The sequence below is a fragment of the Poecile atricapillus genome, chromosome 10, assembly GCF_030490865.1.
Source record: "Poecile atricapillus isolate bPoeAtr1 chromosome 10, bPoeAtr1.hap1, whole genome shotgun sequence".
Lineage (NCBI taxonomy): Eukaryota > Metazoa > Chordata > Aves > Passeriformes > Paridae > Poecile > Poecile atricapillus.
In genome coordinates, this window is record NC_081258.1 from 18192743 (window position 1) to 18207740 (window position 14998).

Consider the following 14998-nt stretch of genomic DNA (forward strand, 5'->3'; position numbering starts at 1 on the left):
TGAGACACTGTTGGTGTCCCTTCTGTTTCGGTCATTTGTGAACAGTTTTTCCTTCTCAAAGATCTGTCATTAACAGGACATTTTGTTAATTTTTAGTACCAAAGGAAGGAATTCTGCTAAATCTCCAGGAGTTAATTCCCAAAATGTCTCCCTTGATATTTCCTGGTCCTGGGAGAAAGGCCTGTGATAGTTCTAGTCTTTATTATTCATTATTTTCAGTGGCAAGGTGTTATTCCTCATCACTGGGATATGCAGTGTCCTCCAGATTTATATTGGACTGGAATTCTTTGAAAAGTATTGATTAGAAAGGGGAACAAAAGAGGTAAGTGAGTGTGCAAGAGGCAGCTGAAGGTGCCCAGGGGTGTCTGCTGCCCTCACTCTGCTCTGAGGCATCAGTGCTGTGAGGGCTTTGCACCAGCACAGACACAGACTGGGCTGAAATGGTTATTCAGCACTTTTCTTATCCTTCCCTCTCAGAAATTCACTTGCAGAAACAGATTCCCTTCCTGAAGAGATGGGTCCCGGAGTCAATGGTGACCAGGGCTGGGATATGTTTGGACACTCAGGCTCAGGATGTGAATCTCCCCTACCCTGCCCTTTTGGGAGGTGTTCCCAGGCCAGGGTGTGTCCTGTGGGGCTCTGGGATCAGCCAGGGCACAGCTGAGGTTTCCTGGCAGCTGCCAGAGCCATCCCTTGGCTGGGAGCAGCCACAGGCCAGCAGGAGCTCTGTCAATCCAGGCTGAGAAAAACTTCACAGCCTGAGACACTTCCCACCTCCTTTCTGCCCATCCCTTAGGAAAAATTCTGGAGAAGCTGTAAAATGTCTGGGCTGTTCAATACTGGCATTTCTGGGGTGAATCTGCTGGGCTCTTATAAAAATTTCCCAGTTTTTCAAGAGCTACCAGGGCAGTTCTTGGACTGTGAGAGCAGCAATTGGATTTGCAGTGGGAGCAGCTGCCTTTGCTGGGAGCACAGGCACAAAGAACAGGCATGTGCAGAAACTTTGATAGAGTTTTGCTGCCAAAATCCTTCTCTGGGTAGTTTGTAAAAGACCCTGAAGCTCATCTGACGCTGATTAGCTTTTGAGGCACAATTGCTACAATGAGAAAACTTTTACTGATTTGCATGTGTTGACAATTATTCTAACAGTAGCAACCTGATTATACCAGTGTGTTAGTCCCAGATATGGTGTATTATTCCCTAGCTTTAGGAATAATACTGATAGTTATGGCCTCTGGCTTCATTTAACCATAGCCCTAATCACTTCTGATTAAAACATACATAAATGAGTTTGTGGGGTTTTTATTTTATTTTTACACCTCAGTTTCTAGGGTTTTTTTTTTGCCCTGAAGGAAAGAAAAAGAGAAAATTAGGTTTCAGCATAGGGAAATGTTTGAAAGACTGTACAATAATAATAAAAACCATTTTTGTTTCCAGAATATTTTCTTTAACCACCTCATTAATACAGTTTTATTATTTTGATTGGATTAATTGCTGGAAGTTTTGAGTTTGGATTTATTATATTATTTGAGTTGCAATGACTCTCCTGTTACGTTCTTCATGTTTACCAAGGGGTTTACTTCTCCACACAAATAACTAATTAGTCACCCAGTTTCTCATTTCTCAGTGGCGGGGGACTGAAAACTGAATTTCATCGAATTTTTCATTCTTTTTTTGATGGTATCATTGGAGATAGAGGATTGTGATGAGAACCAGCCTGTTAAATCCCTGATGTGACAAGCAAAACAAAGCTGAGGACCCTTTTTGCTTGTGGGGAATGGGGTGCATGTTTCTGTGAGTGCTCTGCAGCAAACCCTGCCTGCACTCAGGTCACACCCCAGGGCCCAGGAACCCCTGCCAGGGTTAAAATCTGAGATCAGGGCCAGGCTGGCACTGCATAAATCATCTGCAAGGTTCAATCTGGGTATAAACTCTCAGGAGTTTGAGGGATGCTCTGGGATCACCCAGGTAAAAGCTGCTGCAGGTGCCCCACGAGCAGAGCTGATGGATTCAGCCTGGGGTGTGTCTGGGTTAGCAGTGAAACTTGGGTTTCCAGTGACTAAAAATGCACAGCCACTTGTGGCACAACACTGATGGGAGGTTTTAGTTGTTTGGTTTTTTTTTAATTGTACTCTAAGTTGACATTTCTAGCCTGTGGAAATACTGTAAGGCCATAAATCTGTTCCATGAAGCTGAAAAATGGATCTTGCATCAATCCTCAATCTTTAGTGAGTTTAAAATTGCATCTGACCTAACACCTTCCTTAACAGTGTTTCCAGAAAATGTGATTTATTTCAGGTTTTAGATTTTGTTAATGATATGTTTATTCTCATTGCTAATAGTATCAATTTCAGTTTAATTTGCTTTTTTAAAATTTTAAATTTCTTATTTTTTTTAAAGAATCCAGCCAAAAACAATTTGAGCATGTCCGAATCTCTGCAGGAGAGCACTGCAGGAGGTTTTTCACAGCCTGCTGCTCATGTAACATAGAGTCACACTTTTAGTGCATTTAAATCCAAATTCAAATCTGTTCATTTCATGTGATTTAATGGTAAAGAAGCCTGCCTAGGCTTAGCTTGGTAGCTGGAGTGTGTAAATCAAAGATGGGCACTGGAAAGCACAGGCAGAGGAGAGTTTTTATTTTCCTTTCTGACTTTTTAACAGCATCTTTTGGGTTAACTCTGTTAATAGAGCATGGTTACAAGGAATGTGTTTAGGCTCAGGTTTAGACACAGCAAGGTTTAAGACTCACAAAAGGTTTTAAAAACTGTTAATGATGATCTCCAGGGGTTCCTCCCAAGCCCAGGCACTCTGTGATTCTGTGGGATCCTGGAGTCAGACATACAGAGAGCTCTGAAAGCCTTGAGGATCAGGAACCAGCATGCACACATTTACACCTGACAGGAGAAGATCTGGAAAAGCCCTTTAGTGGGGTCACCACTGCTCCCTTTAGCATTTCTCTCATAACCTGGCCTGTAGTTCTTCAGATGTCTAAATTCTTACATTTTGTCTCAATAGCACTGTGTGATGAAGCATTTATGCTTCTTTTTCCCTTTGAGGTGAAATCCTCTGGTTGCCTTCAGGCCCTACCTGCAGTGGAAATTAATTCAGGCAATGCAAATAATGCCTCCCTTGTGCTGCTAGGACAGGCTTTGGCACAAGGACCAGGAGTTACTGCCCTGTTTAGAGGCTGCAGCAGCAGATTTTAGGCAGTGGACTTACATCTGAGTTAAAAAAAAAAAAAGGAATCCAAATCTCTGTATTCACCTGCACCTCGTAATTAATACATTCAATCAATCCACATTGTGGAAAAAGAAAGTGAATCATAAAATAATGGAATGGTTTGGGTTGGAAGAGTCCTTAGAGATGATCTCATTCCAGCCCCTCTGCCAGGGGTAGGGATGGCACCCACTAGACCAGGATGCTCCAGGCCCCATCCAACCTGGCCTTGGATAATGAAAGCCCTGATCCAATATTCCTCCAATGACTTTAGTGCCACAAACATTTTAAAATTATAAAAGAACCCCACAAAACAAAGCAACACAATCTTGGAAGCTGCATCCAAATGATCTTTACAAAATCAAATGTCAGTATAGTGACAGGACATTACTATAATATGCATTTAGAGAATTGCTGTTATTGTTTTCATTTCACATGGGATAGGAATTAGAGACCCAGCTATGCAAGGCTGGGAATGTACAGATATATAAATGTATATTTATATATATATCTGGGTTTTGCCCTCCCCAAAGCTTACAACCCAGCCTGGGAGCAGGAATACCTTTGTTATCTCGTGGCCAAAAAGCAGAAAAATTTCTGTGTGTCCTCAGTAATGAGCGTGGAGAGTGGTTCAGCTGGAGAATTGCTGTGCTGCAATAAGGTTCCCTTTCTGCTCTTCCTGGTGCCATATGCTGCCGTAATTAGTGCAGGCAAAAGGTAATGAGAGCACAGTAGAGAAGAGAGAGCTCCGTGGGAAGCAGGTTGATCTCTCAAACTCTGCATTATGTCATCCCTATATTGAGCACAATACAGTTTTGATCCAGATTTTGAATGTTGCACTTATGTTTTGGGAAGGTTTTTTTGTCTTTCTCTGAGAAGCGCTGCTGCTTCCCCGGGTGTGGATATTTGTGCTGTAATTGCTGCACCAGTCTCTCCCAAATACCTGTGAACCTTTTCCCAGGGGTAGTGGCTCATGATTTTTCAACCAGCCTTGATGTAATGCTGCTTATAAATTTTAAATTATTTCCATATATCTGCTATTTTAGTTGTGCACCAAGTGCAAATTCTGATTTCTGTTCTGCATCCATGATCTCTCTGCATCTCCTTGGAGGTCTGTGCTTAAGGTGTACACTCAAACATTGGAGCAGACAATTTCCAGTCTAAGGGAGTTGTTTTTGCTGCTCTCTTTGCGATACCTGGCTCAGACAGCACCAGGACACGAACCCAGTGCAGGGGGTCACAGTCAGAATATGTTACACCCACTTTCCCTTCCCTCTTGTCACACAGACCCTTGGGAACTGTGAGCTCTTGACACAGTTTACAATGTAAAAAATAAAAAAAAAATCCACAATGAAATAAACTCCACGAGCAGCACTAAATTGCACTGCTGCAAAGCAGAATAAAACCAAACTAAAGAGTAATTGGCACAGCAGAGAGCACAGCTCTGTGTACATCTGATATATCACTGTGCTCAGGACTGAAGATACAGGAGGTACAAGTAGAAAAGCTCATGTTTAACCACCTAAAAAATGGTCTGATTTTAAAAGCTGCTGTGCTATCGACAGATCCCCCCAAAGTCAAAAGTGGGAAGTGAATCTTTGCATTCAAAACTTCTGTTTTTATCACAGTTTTTATGATGGCTCTATTCTAAACCTTTGCTAGCAGAGCCCTCAAAAGATGGAACAAAGAACAATCATCTTAACTGTACTGCAATATGCTCTCACAATAAGTAAAAAATGTGGTGGGAAAGACAAAGTACTACTTTTACAATATCCTGTGCCAAATCACAGGTTATACAATCCAGGTTTTTATTTGCACAGCCAACAGTGCTTTGTAGAGCAATCAGGGAAGATAATACAATCCATTTTACATTCTCATTACTTCAGAAGTGTTGAATCTTCTGAAATGGTTTCGGGGTTAATTGAGAATTTGCAGTTTTACAATAGACTAGGAATTGTTTAGGCTGCCCTTGTTTCATATTTTTGTGCATACCTTTGTTGCAAAGTTATAAAAACAACAATAAAAGAAGAAACAAAGAAATGAAATGAAATAATGATCTGCATTGTTGCCATTGCAGGCACTCATTTTTGCAGGAGATAAAGCTGAGGTATTGATTAATGTTTAAATGGCTTTTAAGAGGAGGGACATGTTGGCTTGATGGAACATCTCACTGCACACTAACAATTTCCTTTGATTCCTTTCCACATATTCCCTAAGGGATAATTTCTGCTCCTGGGGAAGCCAGTGGTGAAACTCTTGAGTTACTTTTCTGCCAGCATAAATAAGCCAACAATTTTCCCTATTTATCTCTTCTTCTGCATAAATTCCAAAAGCTTCTGGTTTCCAAATCTGCTCTTTAACTTATTTTAACATCATAAGAGCTCATAAAGATGTGTAATTTTTCCTGGCTGTATATGCTGAAGTTTGGATGCTCCCTCTGGCTGCCTGAGCACCAGAATGTTCCTGTGCACCACAGTCAGGCTCAGCAGCCCCCAGGAAGTTTCATTTTTCAAGCCTGAAGCAAAGTTGTGGTAAAAAGCAGCAGCCTGGGCAGGGCTGTCTGTCAGCACTTCGTTACAGGCTGGCATTTTATTTCATTTTACCTTTTTTCTTTTTACTTCCCAAAAAAATGTGTTATTTTTGTTTATTCCCTCATACTTGCACTGATATTTTTTTTTTGTTTTTGCAACATTATCACACAGGATTTTCAGGTGAATTCACTTTCAGGTGAATGCCACTGAGAGGCAGTGCCTTAGCACAGACTCATTAAATAATAACAGGTTCCACGTCAATTACTGGTAATTTAAAATGTCTATAAAAGGTTGTATGGTGGTTTATTACCTATAACAATTCACTACAAAAAAAAGATAAACACGTTATTATCCCAGGTATTGATTATATGATTGGAGTTTTGGTTTAAAATATTAACACATTTAATTGGAGAGGGAATTGGTGTCAGTTAATTCAGCTCTGGGTTGTTCTATTACTTAATATATTTAACTGAGTATAGAATTAGGCCCTAATCATGAACATTCTTACATTTATTGCTTCAGTCAGGCAGGGAAGTTCCCGGTGTGTAAACTCCACAATCTCTCTAAACATTTCCAGTTTTGGGGGCTGAATATTTGTGCTGATTAAAGGGAAAAAAATCACACCAGGGAATTTCATGCTGGGGGAATCTTGGAGACAGCATTTCCAAACTCTGATTGAGACAAGGTGGATGTGCTTGAATTTAATCAGAAGAAGGAGGAAGCTCCAGACCCCAGAGTGCAGAACAAATGTGTGCAAGCAGGGCTGGGTGTGACCACCTCCCCACAGACCTGGGCAATTCATTGCCTCTCTTTTTGCTACCATCTCCCCAATTTAGTACCTTTCCAGCTCACCCAGAATAAGTAATGATAAGAAAAAAACAATTAAAACCACTCCAAGGTAAATTGAAAATACAACTCCCAGTCCAGCTGGAATTTTGGGTCTGGAAAAAGAAGGGCTGTGATAGGATTCATGAGGTCAGTGTGGGTGCAGAGGCCTGTTGGAAGCGTTGTGTCTGTGTTGCACAGCAGTAGGAAACAGGTCCTATATAATATCCTAAATATTGATTTCTCTGCTAAACTTTGGGACATATATATATATATATCCAAAGGAATTGACTGAAACCTCTCTCTATATCTGCCTCTGCCAGCTAAGCCTGACAACACTCAACTGTCTCGAAGGGAAGGCACAAGCTTAAATTGTGTTTTTGAAATATTAAGAGATCCACTCACGAAAGCCACTGAGTGCACAGACAAATTCCTTTGCAGCAATGCAATTGTTTCATGTTCAGATCAATAATTTGATAACAACTTCTGCACTTCTCTTCAGGTACTCAGTGTACAAGGACCCAGCAGGGTGGCTGGAAATCAACCCCACCAACGGCACCGTTGGCACCACGGCAGTGCTGGACAGGGAATCTCCCTTCGTGCAGAACAATGTCTACACTGCTCTGTTCCTGGCCATCGACAGTGGTGAGTACCCAGCAGGGATAAAATCCTGATTTCCAGCTTGAAATGCTCTGTCCTGAAAGCTGCACGTGTAAAATTAACCATGTGCTGCAGCACTTCTCTGCCTGGACACCTCAATGTGTTAGAGACCATTCTGGAAAACAGAAGAAAGAGGAATTAATTTGCAACTTTAAATTTATTAGAGTTTTAATATAGGTTTATACCTCACTTGTTTATTCCTGCACTGTTGTCTTAATGCTAGGTGCAATTAGTTTAGAAACATTCTTGGAAATGTAATAAATCATCCTAATCAGAGTTAATTTCTTCACAATATTTGAGCAGTCAGCGTGCCTGAGGCACTAAAACACCAATAACAACTCATCCTTGATATGCTGGATTATGATCTATTCAACAAATGAGAGTGACAATAAAAACATAACTAAACTCCTTGTTAAAATGCAACAATTTTTGCATATTGTGTGTACTAAAGTTCCTCCTGTCAAACAGAATCCAAATTAAGCTATCCAGGAAAAATTCAGCAAGTGACTTTGGAGCAGAGGAAGAAAGAGAAAATCCTGAACATTCCAAATCTCCCGAGCTAAAGGCACAAAATAAATAAAAGATTTGCCTGTAATATAACAGCTAATATGCTAACATTTTTTCACAGCTGCAGCTGGTTTAGCTCTGGTGATGAATTGTAAAATGCTGTTTTTAAGAGAGCAATTCTACATTTTTGTAAGCACATGACTCAGGGAACATTTGCAGGGTCTGACAGGAGAAAGAAAATATCGCCTTAAGTATAACAGAAAAAAAATTCTGCTGAGGTGATGATTTACTTGTACATTGATATACATATTTTCCTTAGGAAATTTTTGGGGGAAAATGTAGCACTAAAGATATTTCTATTTTTTGCTTTCTATTGGGTTTTTTTATTTTATTTTAATGCATCTCAAAATCAGGTGCACTGGGAAATGTCATCTCACAATGAAAGTCAAAATTTGGGATATTACTGAGGGGTTACCCAAAGGACAAAGCTGTGTTTTAAAGGTGAAGTCAGATATTGTCAGAGAGAATAGGTGGAGAAAGATGAGTGTTTTTGACTGTGGGAAGCAGCCTGAGTAATGTGGATTTTGGGGGACACCTTTATGCTGCAACTTAAGCCTTGCTCATTTATTTTAAACCCAAAACTTCGCTGCTTTTAACGCTCAGATTTTTCTTTTCCATTCTGGAAACACGAGAGAAGGGGAAGCTGTGCTGAACATGGGGGCAAGAGAGGAGAGGAATCCTGTTCAGCTGGGGTTCTGAGGCAGCACCTGCTTCCAGCCCCTGTAATTGTGTTTATTTGGGATTGTGCAGCTCTGTCAGCGCAGGAGTTCATCCCCTCCGGCGATATTGACTCCTGTGCAGGCAATGATTACAAAGCACACTCGGACTGTCATGCTAAGGTGTTAATAATGATCATTTCAGAGCACTGCACTCCTGCAGCATGCAGCCCTGCCACACGTGGCAGAGGGAGCAAACAGCAGAATTAATTAGCTGATATTAACCTTGTGGCTCTGCGTTAATTACCAGGCAGCTTGGGGAGCACATTAAACTTAGAGATGGGCTGGGGAGTGGGAAAGGCTGGCCTGGATGAATGGCTCTGTGGCTAAAGCAGCCGAGCAAGTTTTAGAGCTGATCTCAACAGGTTGGGGGTGAGCCTCGTCCCCTGCAGGGACAGCTGGGACTGACTAATCCTGGGATTAGCTCCCAAACTGGTTTCCAGGCCACTGAGAGTGTGAGCTAGCACAGCTGGGAGACCCACTTTATCTCTCCAACCATCAGAGCTAATGTCCAACTTGAAATATTGCATTAGATGAGAAGCCAAATTGTGGGAGAATGATATGAAATGAATATGGAATTATTTCAGGACTCTAAAAGAAGGTTATGTTAACTTAAAAAGGAGAAAAAATCAGATTGAGTATAACTATCTGCATCTCTTTAGAGCAGCATTGTCCACAGATTGAAGATCTCTTCAGGTTAATAAGTGGAGCCTGTCTAACTCCAGTGAATATGCCTGGGACTTCTCAGTGAGAAGGCAGCCAAAGGCAGGATTAAGAATTGCCAAATGAAATAGGGTAATAAAGTGAAAATTTAGAGGCATTTCCAATAGAGCAAGTCATTTGCTTGGGCTAACAGACTTGTGGTGAAAAGGGAAGAGAGGAAAAAATAAATTCTTTAGCAGAAATTCTTTTCTCAAATATGTTCAGTGCAGGTTTTTATTTCCTTTGGCCTCTCAGCTTATCTCTGAGTCAAACCTGAGATGTGCTGGCACAGGCACTGAGGAAGTCTGAGCTGCCACAGGCTTTCCTTTCCTTTCCTGGAAATACAGAGAGCCCAGGTAATGGCCAGGGGTGGGAACTGGAACCCAGAGCAGCTCCCAGCAGAGCAGGCACTCCCAGATCTGTGGTCATCTTTAACAGAATTTATAGCCAATAACTCAAAAATCATACAAAGCCTTGTACCTTGTACCTAAAGTACATGAGACATATTCTAACACATAAATACAAATATTTAATGCTCACAGCATTAGAGTTTGTAGGATTACAGAAAAGCTTCTGTTGTCCCATTGTGTTCCATGCTCTCCTGACATTCTCAGGTGAGGAGAGGAGACAGCTGAAAACAAACTCCACAATGATCCTTTTTCCATCCCCTTTTGCTGATGTCAGTAGAGAATCTGTCACCAGTTCCAGCAGGCACTGACTCCTTGTTACTACACTTCAGTGCAAGGACCAAGTGCCAGGGCATTTTTTTTTTAATCTGTAAAATGCTGGATATTTCTGTCATAAGTAAAACCTGGAGCTTTGTGCTTGGTAGTTCTTTGTATAAATCCATCACATCTTTATCTTTTTTTTGGGATTTCACAAAACTGTTCTTTACCAGTAGGACAGGAGCAGTGGAAGGGGCATAGAAAATGAAGTCACTCCACTGCAGGAAATACATGAGCTCTTTCTGAGATTCCTTTTGACCTTTATGAAATTATTTCTCAGCATTATCAAATTAACTGCAGCTGAAGGTGGTTAAGTATGAATTATGTTATTCCTGATCTAAACATTTCCTGTATCTTCCCAAACACACTCGAAACAATGTGTAACAGCAAATTTGATGGAAAGAGTGTTAATTTATAGATAAAAATTTTTGACCTTTTATGGGGGTGCATTACACTTTAAAAAGGACTTTTTGGAAGAAATATCTTAATTTTCTCAGTACATTTGATTTCAGTAAAAGGTCAACGTAGTGTCCTTAGAATTTGAAAACTTTTTATTAAAGACCTGTGTGAGCACAAAGTCTCTGGCCTATTAAAGAAGAAATTAAACACTGGTAGGAAATACCATGCAGCAGAGTTAACACATTAAAGTGTCATGAACTGTGTTTAATCTGAGAATGAGCTGATAATGGGGCAAAGTCAGGTTTATGCAAACTTGGGAAACATCAGAGGTTTCATTCAATTAACAAAAGTGCCAACAATGGTGATAATTTTATTTCCTGGGTTGAGCACTCTAATCACTGAAGCCAATGCGGTGTCACAGCATTCTTGGGAGCTTTTCTGCCCATCCCACCCTTGTGAAACACAGAGAAATCTCTGGGTTTGAGAAACCCGTGTGGAACACACCTCCCAGATGTGCTCTGTGACCACACTGTGGTGTCACCCTGCAGATTCTATTATTCACTGGAAATCTGGGATGGGGAGCACAAAGCAGAACACCTGTATGATTTTCTCATTCAGCCAAGCTAGAAACTCACCAGGAAAGGTCATTTTTGCCCTGTGTTCTGAGAGTTTGAGTCACAGTCTAGAAAAAGTAAGGGAGGAGGAAGCCATGGCTGGAGGTGAAGCTAAAAAATACCTGGAAAATGTGTGAAATCTTTAAAAGATTCGTTTCTCCACTTCCTTTTAGAGGCATGAATAATAATTTGTCCCCAGATTTACCTTATTTATGCAATAATCACTCTTTTCTTGTGGAATTAATATCCCATTGTGTAGCCTTTATCTATCTCTGTAAAAACAAAATCTTTGGGGTTTTTTTGGTTGCTTGACTGACGGAAAACCCACCTGTGTTGCCCAAGGCTGTCACCTGGAGACAAATAATGACACAACAATTTTGCTGCTTGGGTTAAATGCAAACTGGAGTTGGATTCCACTTTTCTCGTGGCACCCCAGTGGGGTCCAACCTCAAGCCAGAAATGTTGTCCCAGTGTGAGAGTGTGATCCAGTATGAGAATTCCACCTTCCTTCCCTGCCATTCCTATCACCAGGGAGCTGCTGAGACAAAAATTGGGAATATAAGAACTTCTGCTGCGTTAACCAAATAGAATAAATCTCATTAAAAGTAATTTTAGTCGTGAGTTGAGGGTTTGCCTTGAGCTACACTGGCCAGTTTAAAAAAAGGAGCAGCTTGGACCTTGCTTGTGGCAGAGTCACACTTGTGAGCTGGGCAGCTGTTTCAGTTTTCCTGAGCAAAATGAAGAAATAGTGAATTAAGGTTTAGTTTACACTTTTTCCCGTGTTCCCAAGGAGCAGCTGAGCCCAAACAATCCTGAATCCCATTTATTGTGCAGGTCTTGATACTGCTAATCATTAGAAAGAAAACTTATTATTCTGCACTCTGTGTGATGAGCAGTAACATGCAGAACCTCGAAAAGTTGGAGTAACAAAGAGATGTGTGGCAGTTTGCAATCAGAACTGTTCCTTACATGTATCTAACCTGTCTTCTAGCTCCATGATGTACATAATTAAATTACCATAGATTGATTCCACCTAAAACATGCTATTTTTGAAGAAATCAGGCAATTAGTTACCATGGCAACCCAATTAAGCTGGTTTTATACCCCTTATCTTAATTGCTGTATTAATTGAGAAGAGAAAATAAATTGAAGACTCATCCTTTTCTTGCCGTTTTAAATTTCAGTAAAGTATGAATTGCACACAAAATATTGTTTTAATTTGTCATCATGGACTCATGATTGGAAAAAGAAATTAGAATGCTGAAAACAGTATTTAAGACGGATGGCATATGTCAGTAGCAATTTGATATGCTGAAAGAGCTGTGCTCTTCTGAAATGTAATTACTCAAAAACAGAAGCAGCATATATTATCTGAGGGGATGAATGAAGGGTTGTAACTTTGGAAGCTTATTTATTTTATATATTTTACAAAGCATCTATATGTTATTATATATGGAAAGCGCATAGGAAATTTGAATTCATGGGGAATTAGGGACAAAATGTCAGCATATGGCTTTGAGGAGAGCAGCTCTGTGAGCTGCACACCCAGATTTTGGTGTCGTCCCCCTCTCCTGGTTCCATTTGCTTTGGCTGAACCGTTCTGGAGTTCATCCTGAGCAGGGGATGCAGCGGAGCGGGGCTGTCTGCTGGGATCCCTGCCTGCAGGGACGGGACTGCTGCCAAAGCACCCAGCACGGATTTTCTGAGCAGAAAAACAGCATATGGAGGGGGAAAAAAACCCAATGTGAGGGATGAGACAGAAATTTGTGTTTAGATTCTCAGAGCAGCAGCATTAGAAAGCGTGAGAAGTGCTGTTCTCAGAGCCCTTGTCTGAAGAGCAGGGTGTAAGTCGTGTGACTTTAATAATCCTGCTATTAATCTGTGCAGCTCTTCATTAAGATTTAAGCATTAAAAGTATAGAGTATCTTTTTCTGTAACATTTCTTTTCAAACTAATTTTTTCAACTGGAGATACCAACATGGCCTATTTATGATGGTAGCACTAAAATCCAGTATAAAATCCACTTTTCCTGGTACCAGCCCTTTGCATTGGAGACTCAGTTCACCACCAAGTTTTCACTTTCTTTCAGGATGAAATTATCCATCCTTCAGCCGTTGTTTCAGCAGCTTTTACACAGAGCAGTGATGCTGTTTCACTCCCATGATTGCCATGGTATATTCCCAGATGTGCCACTTCTGGGAGTCTGGAATTCTCTCTGTTCCCAGTGGCTCTAAGGGCACCCAAATATTTAAAGTGTTAAATAAAGAGGAGGCCAGTTCTGGTCAGTGGCAAATGGGATCAGAGCTCTTTGGAAAAGCTGCTCCTGAGGATTGTTGGACCCTTTAGGTCTTGCTTTGCTCATTAGTTCTGCTTTCAGACACAAGGTTTGACAATACAAATTAAAAACTCAGAATTAAAACATTCTGTGGATAATTTTCCTTTCAAAATCAAAGGTGTCTGGAGATCCTGGGATTTTGAATTATTTCAACAGCATAATACCATCAAATTTATGAAAGTTATGTATTCCCAATGGATGAGTTGTGACCATTTTTGCTTGATTCATTTCTTGTTACATTTTTATGACGTGTGTTAACAAGCTCCAGTTTATGACCCTGACATTTGCTTGTTTTTCTTTTGGAGGTCTTCATAAATCAATGAAAGATTTTTGCTTAAATCATTATAAATAAACCAAGCTGAGAATAAGTCATTGAAATGGACAGAAGCAATTTCCTTCCTCTTTTTTTTTTGTGTGTGTAATATTTGCCCAGCCCCTGAACCATACAAAGAGTGAAACATTTGCATGGCAGGGAGAACGCAGCCATATCTGTGTGTGACAAAATAGCAGGACATCCATAATGCTGTTGGCTTCTTCATTTCAAAAGGCAGATTTTAATATCACTGACTTCAGAGAAAGATAAGAAGGGCAGTGCATAAGACATTATCAGTCCAGTGTGGAAATAATGCATTCAAAATTAAAGACAGCAGTTTAATTAAGTGCATGAAAGGCTGGCTTTTATGATCATATTTCAAATACTAGAATGTCTTTTCATCCATTCTGCCGTATGACTTTACTTAATAATATATCAAGAACAAAAAACGTATTGGAGTCTTTCTGTAAATTCAATTAGTCCAATAAAAAGTGAAAAATAGTTTCTTTTTCATTAAAAAGAACTCAACCCTAACCCTTCTGATGACAAAGTGTGAGATGAGAAGGGAGGGCAAGGCTGGAGAAGGATGAACACTCTGCCTTTGTGATGCATTTCTGTGTGCAGGAAACAGATGAAGTGTCACCATTAGTAACATTTGTTATTGAAAGGACTGATTGGTTCTGCTGGAGGCAGCTCTTTATCAGATCCAGACCACGGGGTATTTGCTTCTGCTTTGGGATTCTCTCCCAGCACAGCAATAACTCAGTGTATTAAAATATTCTATGGATAAGTTTCCTTTCAAAAGCCCAGGTTATTGGGCTGCTGAGGCAGGGTTGATTATGCTGAGGGGAATCTCTTGCAGGGCTGAACTGTAAATGCTGTGGCACCTTGCCCTGAGTGCAGCCTCCTGAACCCATTCTGGGAAGGGTTGGTGCTCAGGGAAGTGCAGGATCACAGTTTTCCCTGTGCTAAACCAGAAAAAAAAGAGGAATTAACAACCCACGAGTGCAGCATTTCAGATGAGACCCCGTGAAGTGCCGGCCACAATAAAGGACAAAATGAGCATCCAGAAAACTTAGAGATGATTTTATGGGGGTGCCAAAGGGAGCTGAGAGGAGCTGCTGTGCTTTGGGCTGGAGGCAGTGGCTCAGCCATGGCACAGAGTGCAGTGACTGGAGTTATTACCTGTCAGCTCCTGTGTGACCCCTGTGAAATGAGGTGCTGGTCCCAGCCCCGCTCCCAGCAGGCAAACTCTGCCTTCCCAGCTCCCCCAGTGCTGGTTTGTCACTCACAGCCCTGGCACCGAGCCTTGGAGTGCAGAATAAACATCAGCCTCACCTCTGCAGCTGGCTCTGGGGTCAGGGCTGAGGCTGGCTGGCAAATCATTGCAAA

General features: G+C 41.0%; 1 protein-coding gene across 2 annotated transcripts in view; it reads left to right on the forward strand.

The window, feature by feature from the left end:
* Positions 1 to 14998, forward strand: part of CDH13 (cadherin 13) — a 427533-nt gene that overhangs the window by 390870 nt on the left and 21665 nt on the right. For both annotated transcript variants that reach the window (XM_058845796.1, XM_058845795.1), the window contains exon 11: positions 7078 to 7220. In XM_058845796.1, coding sequence (XP_058701779.1) covers positions 7078 to 7220 — 143 coding nt within the window. The remainder of the gene's footprint in view (positions 1 to 7077; positions 7221 to 14998) is intronic.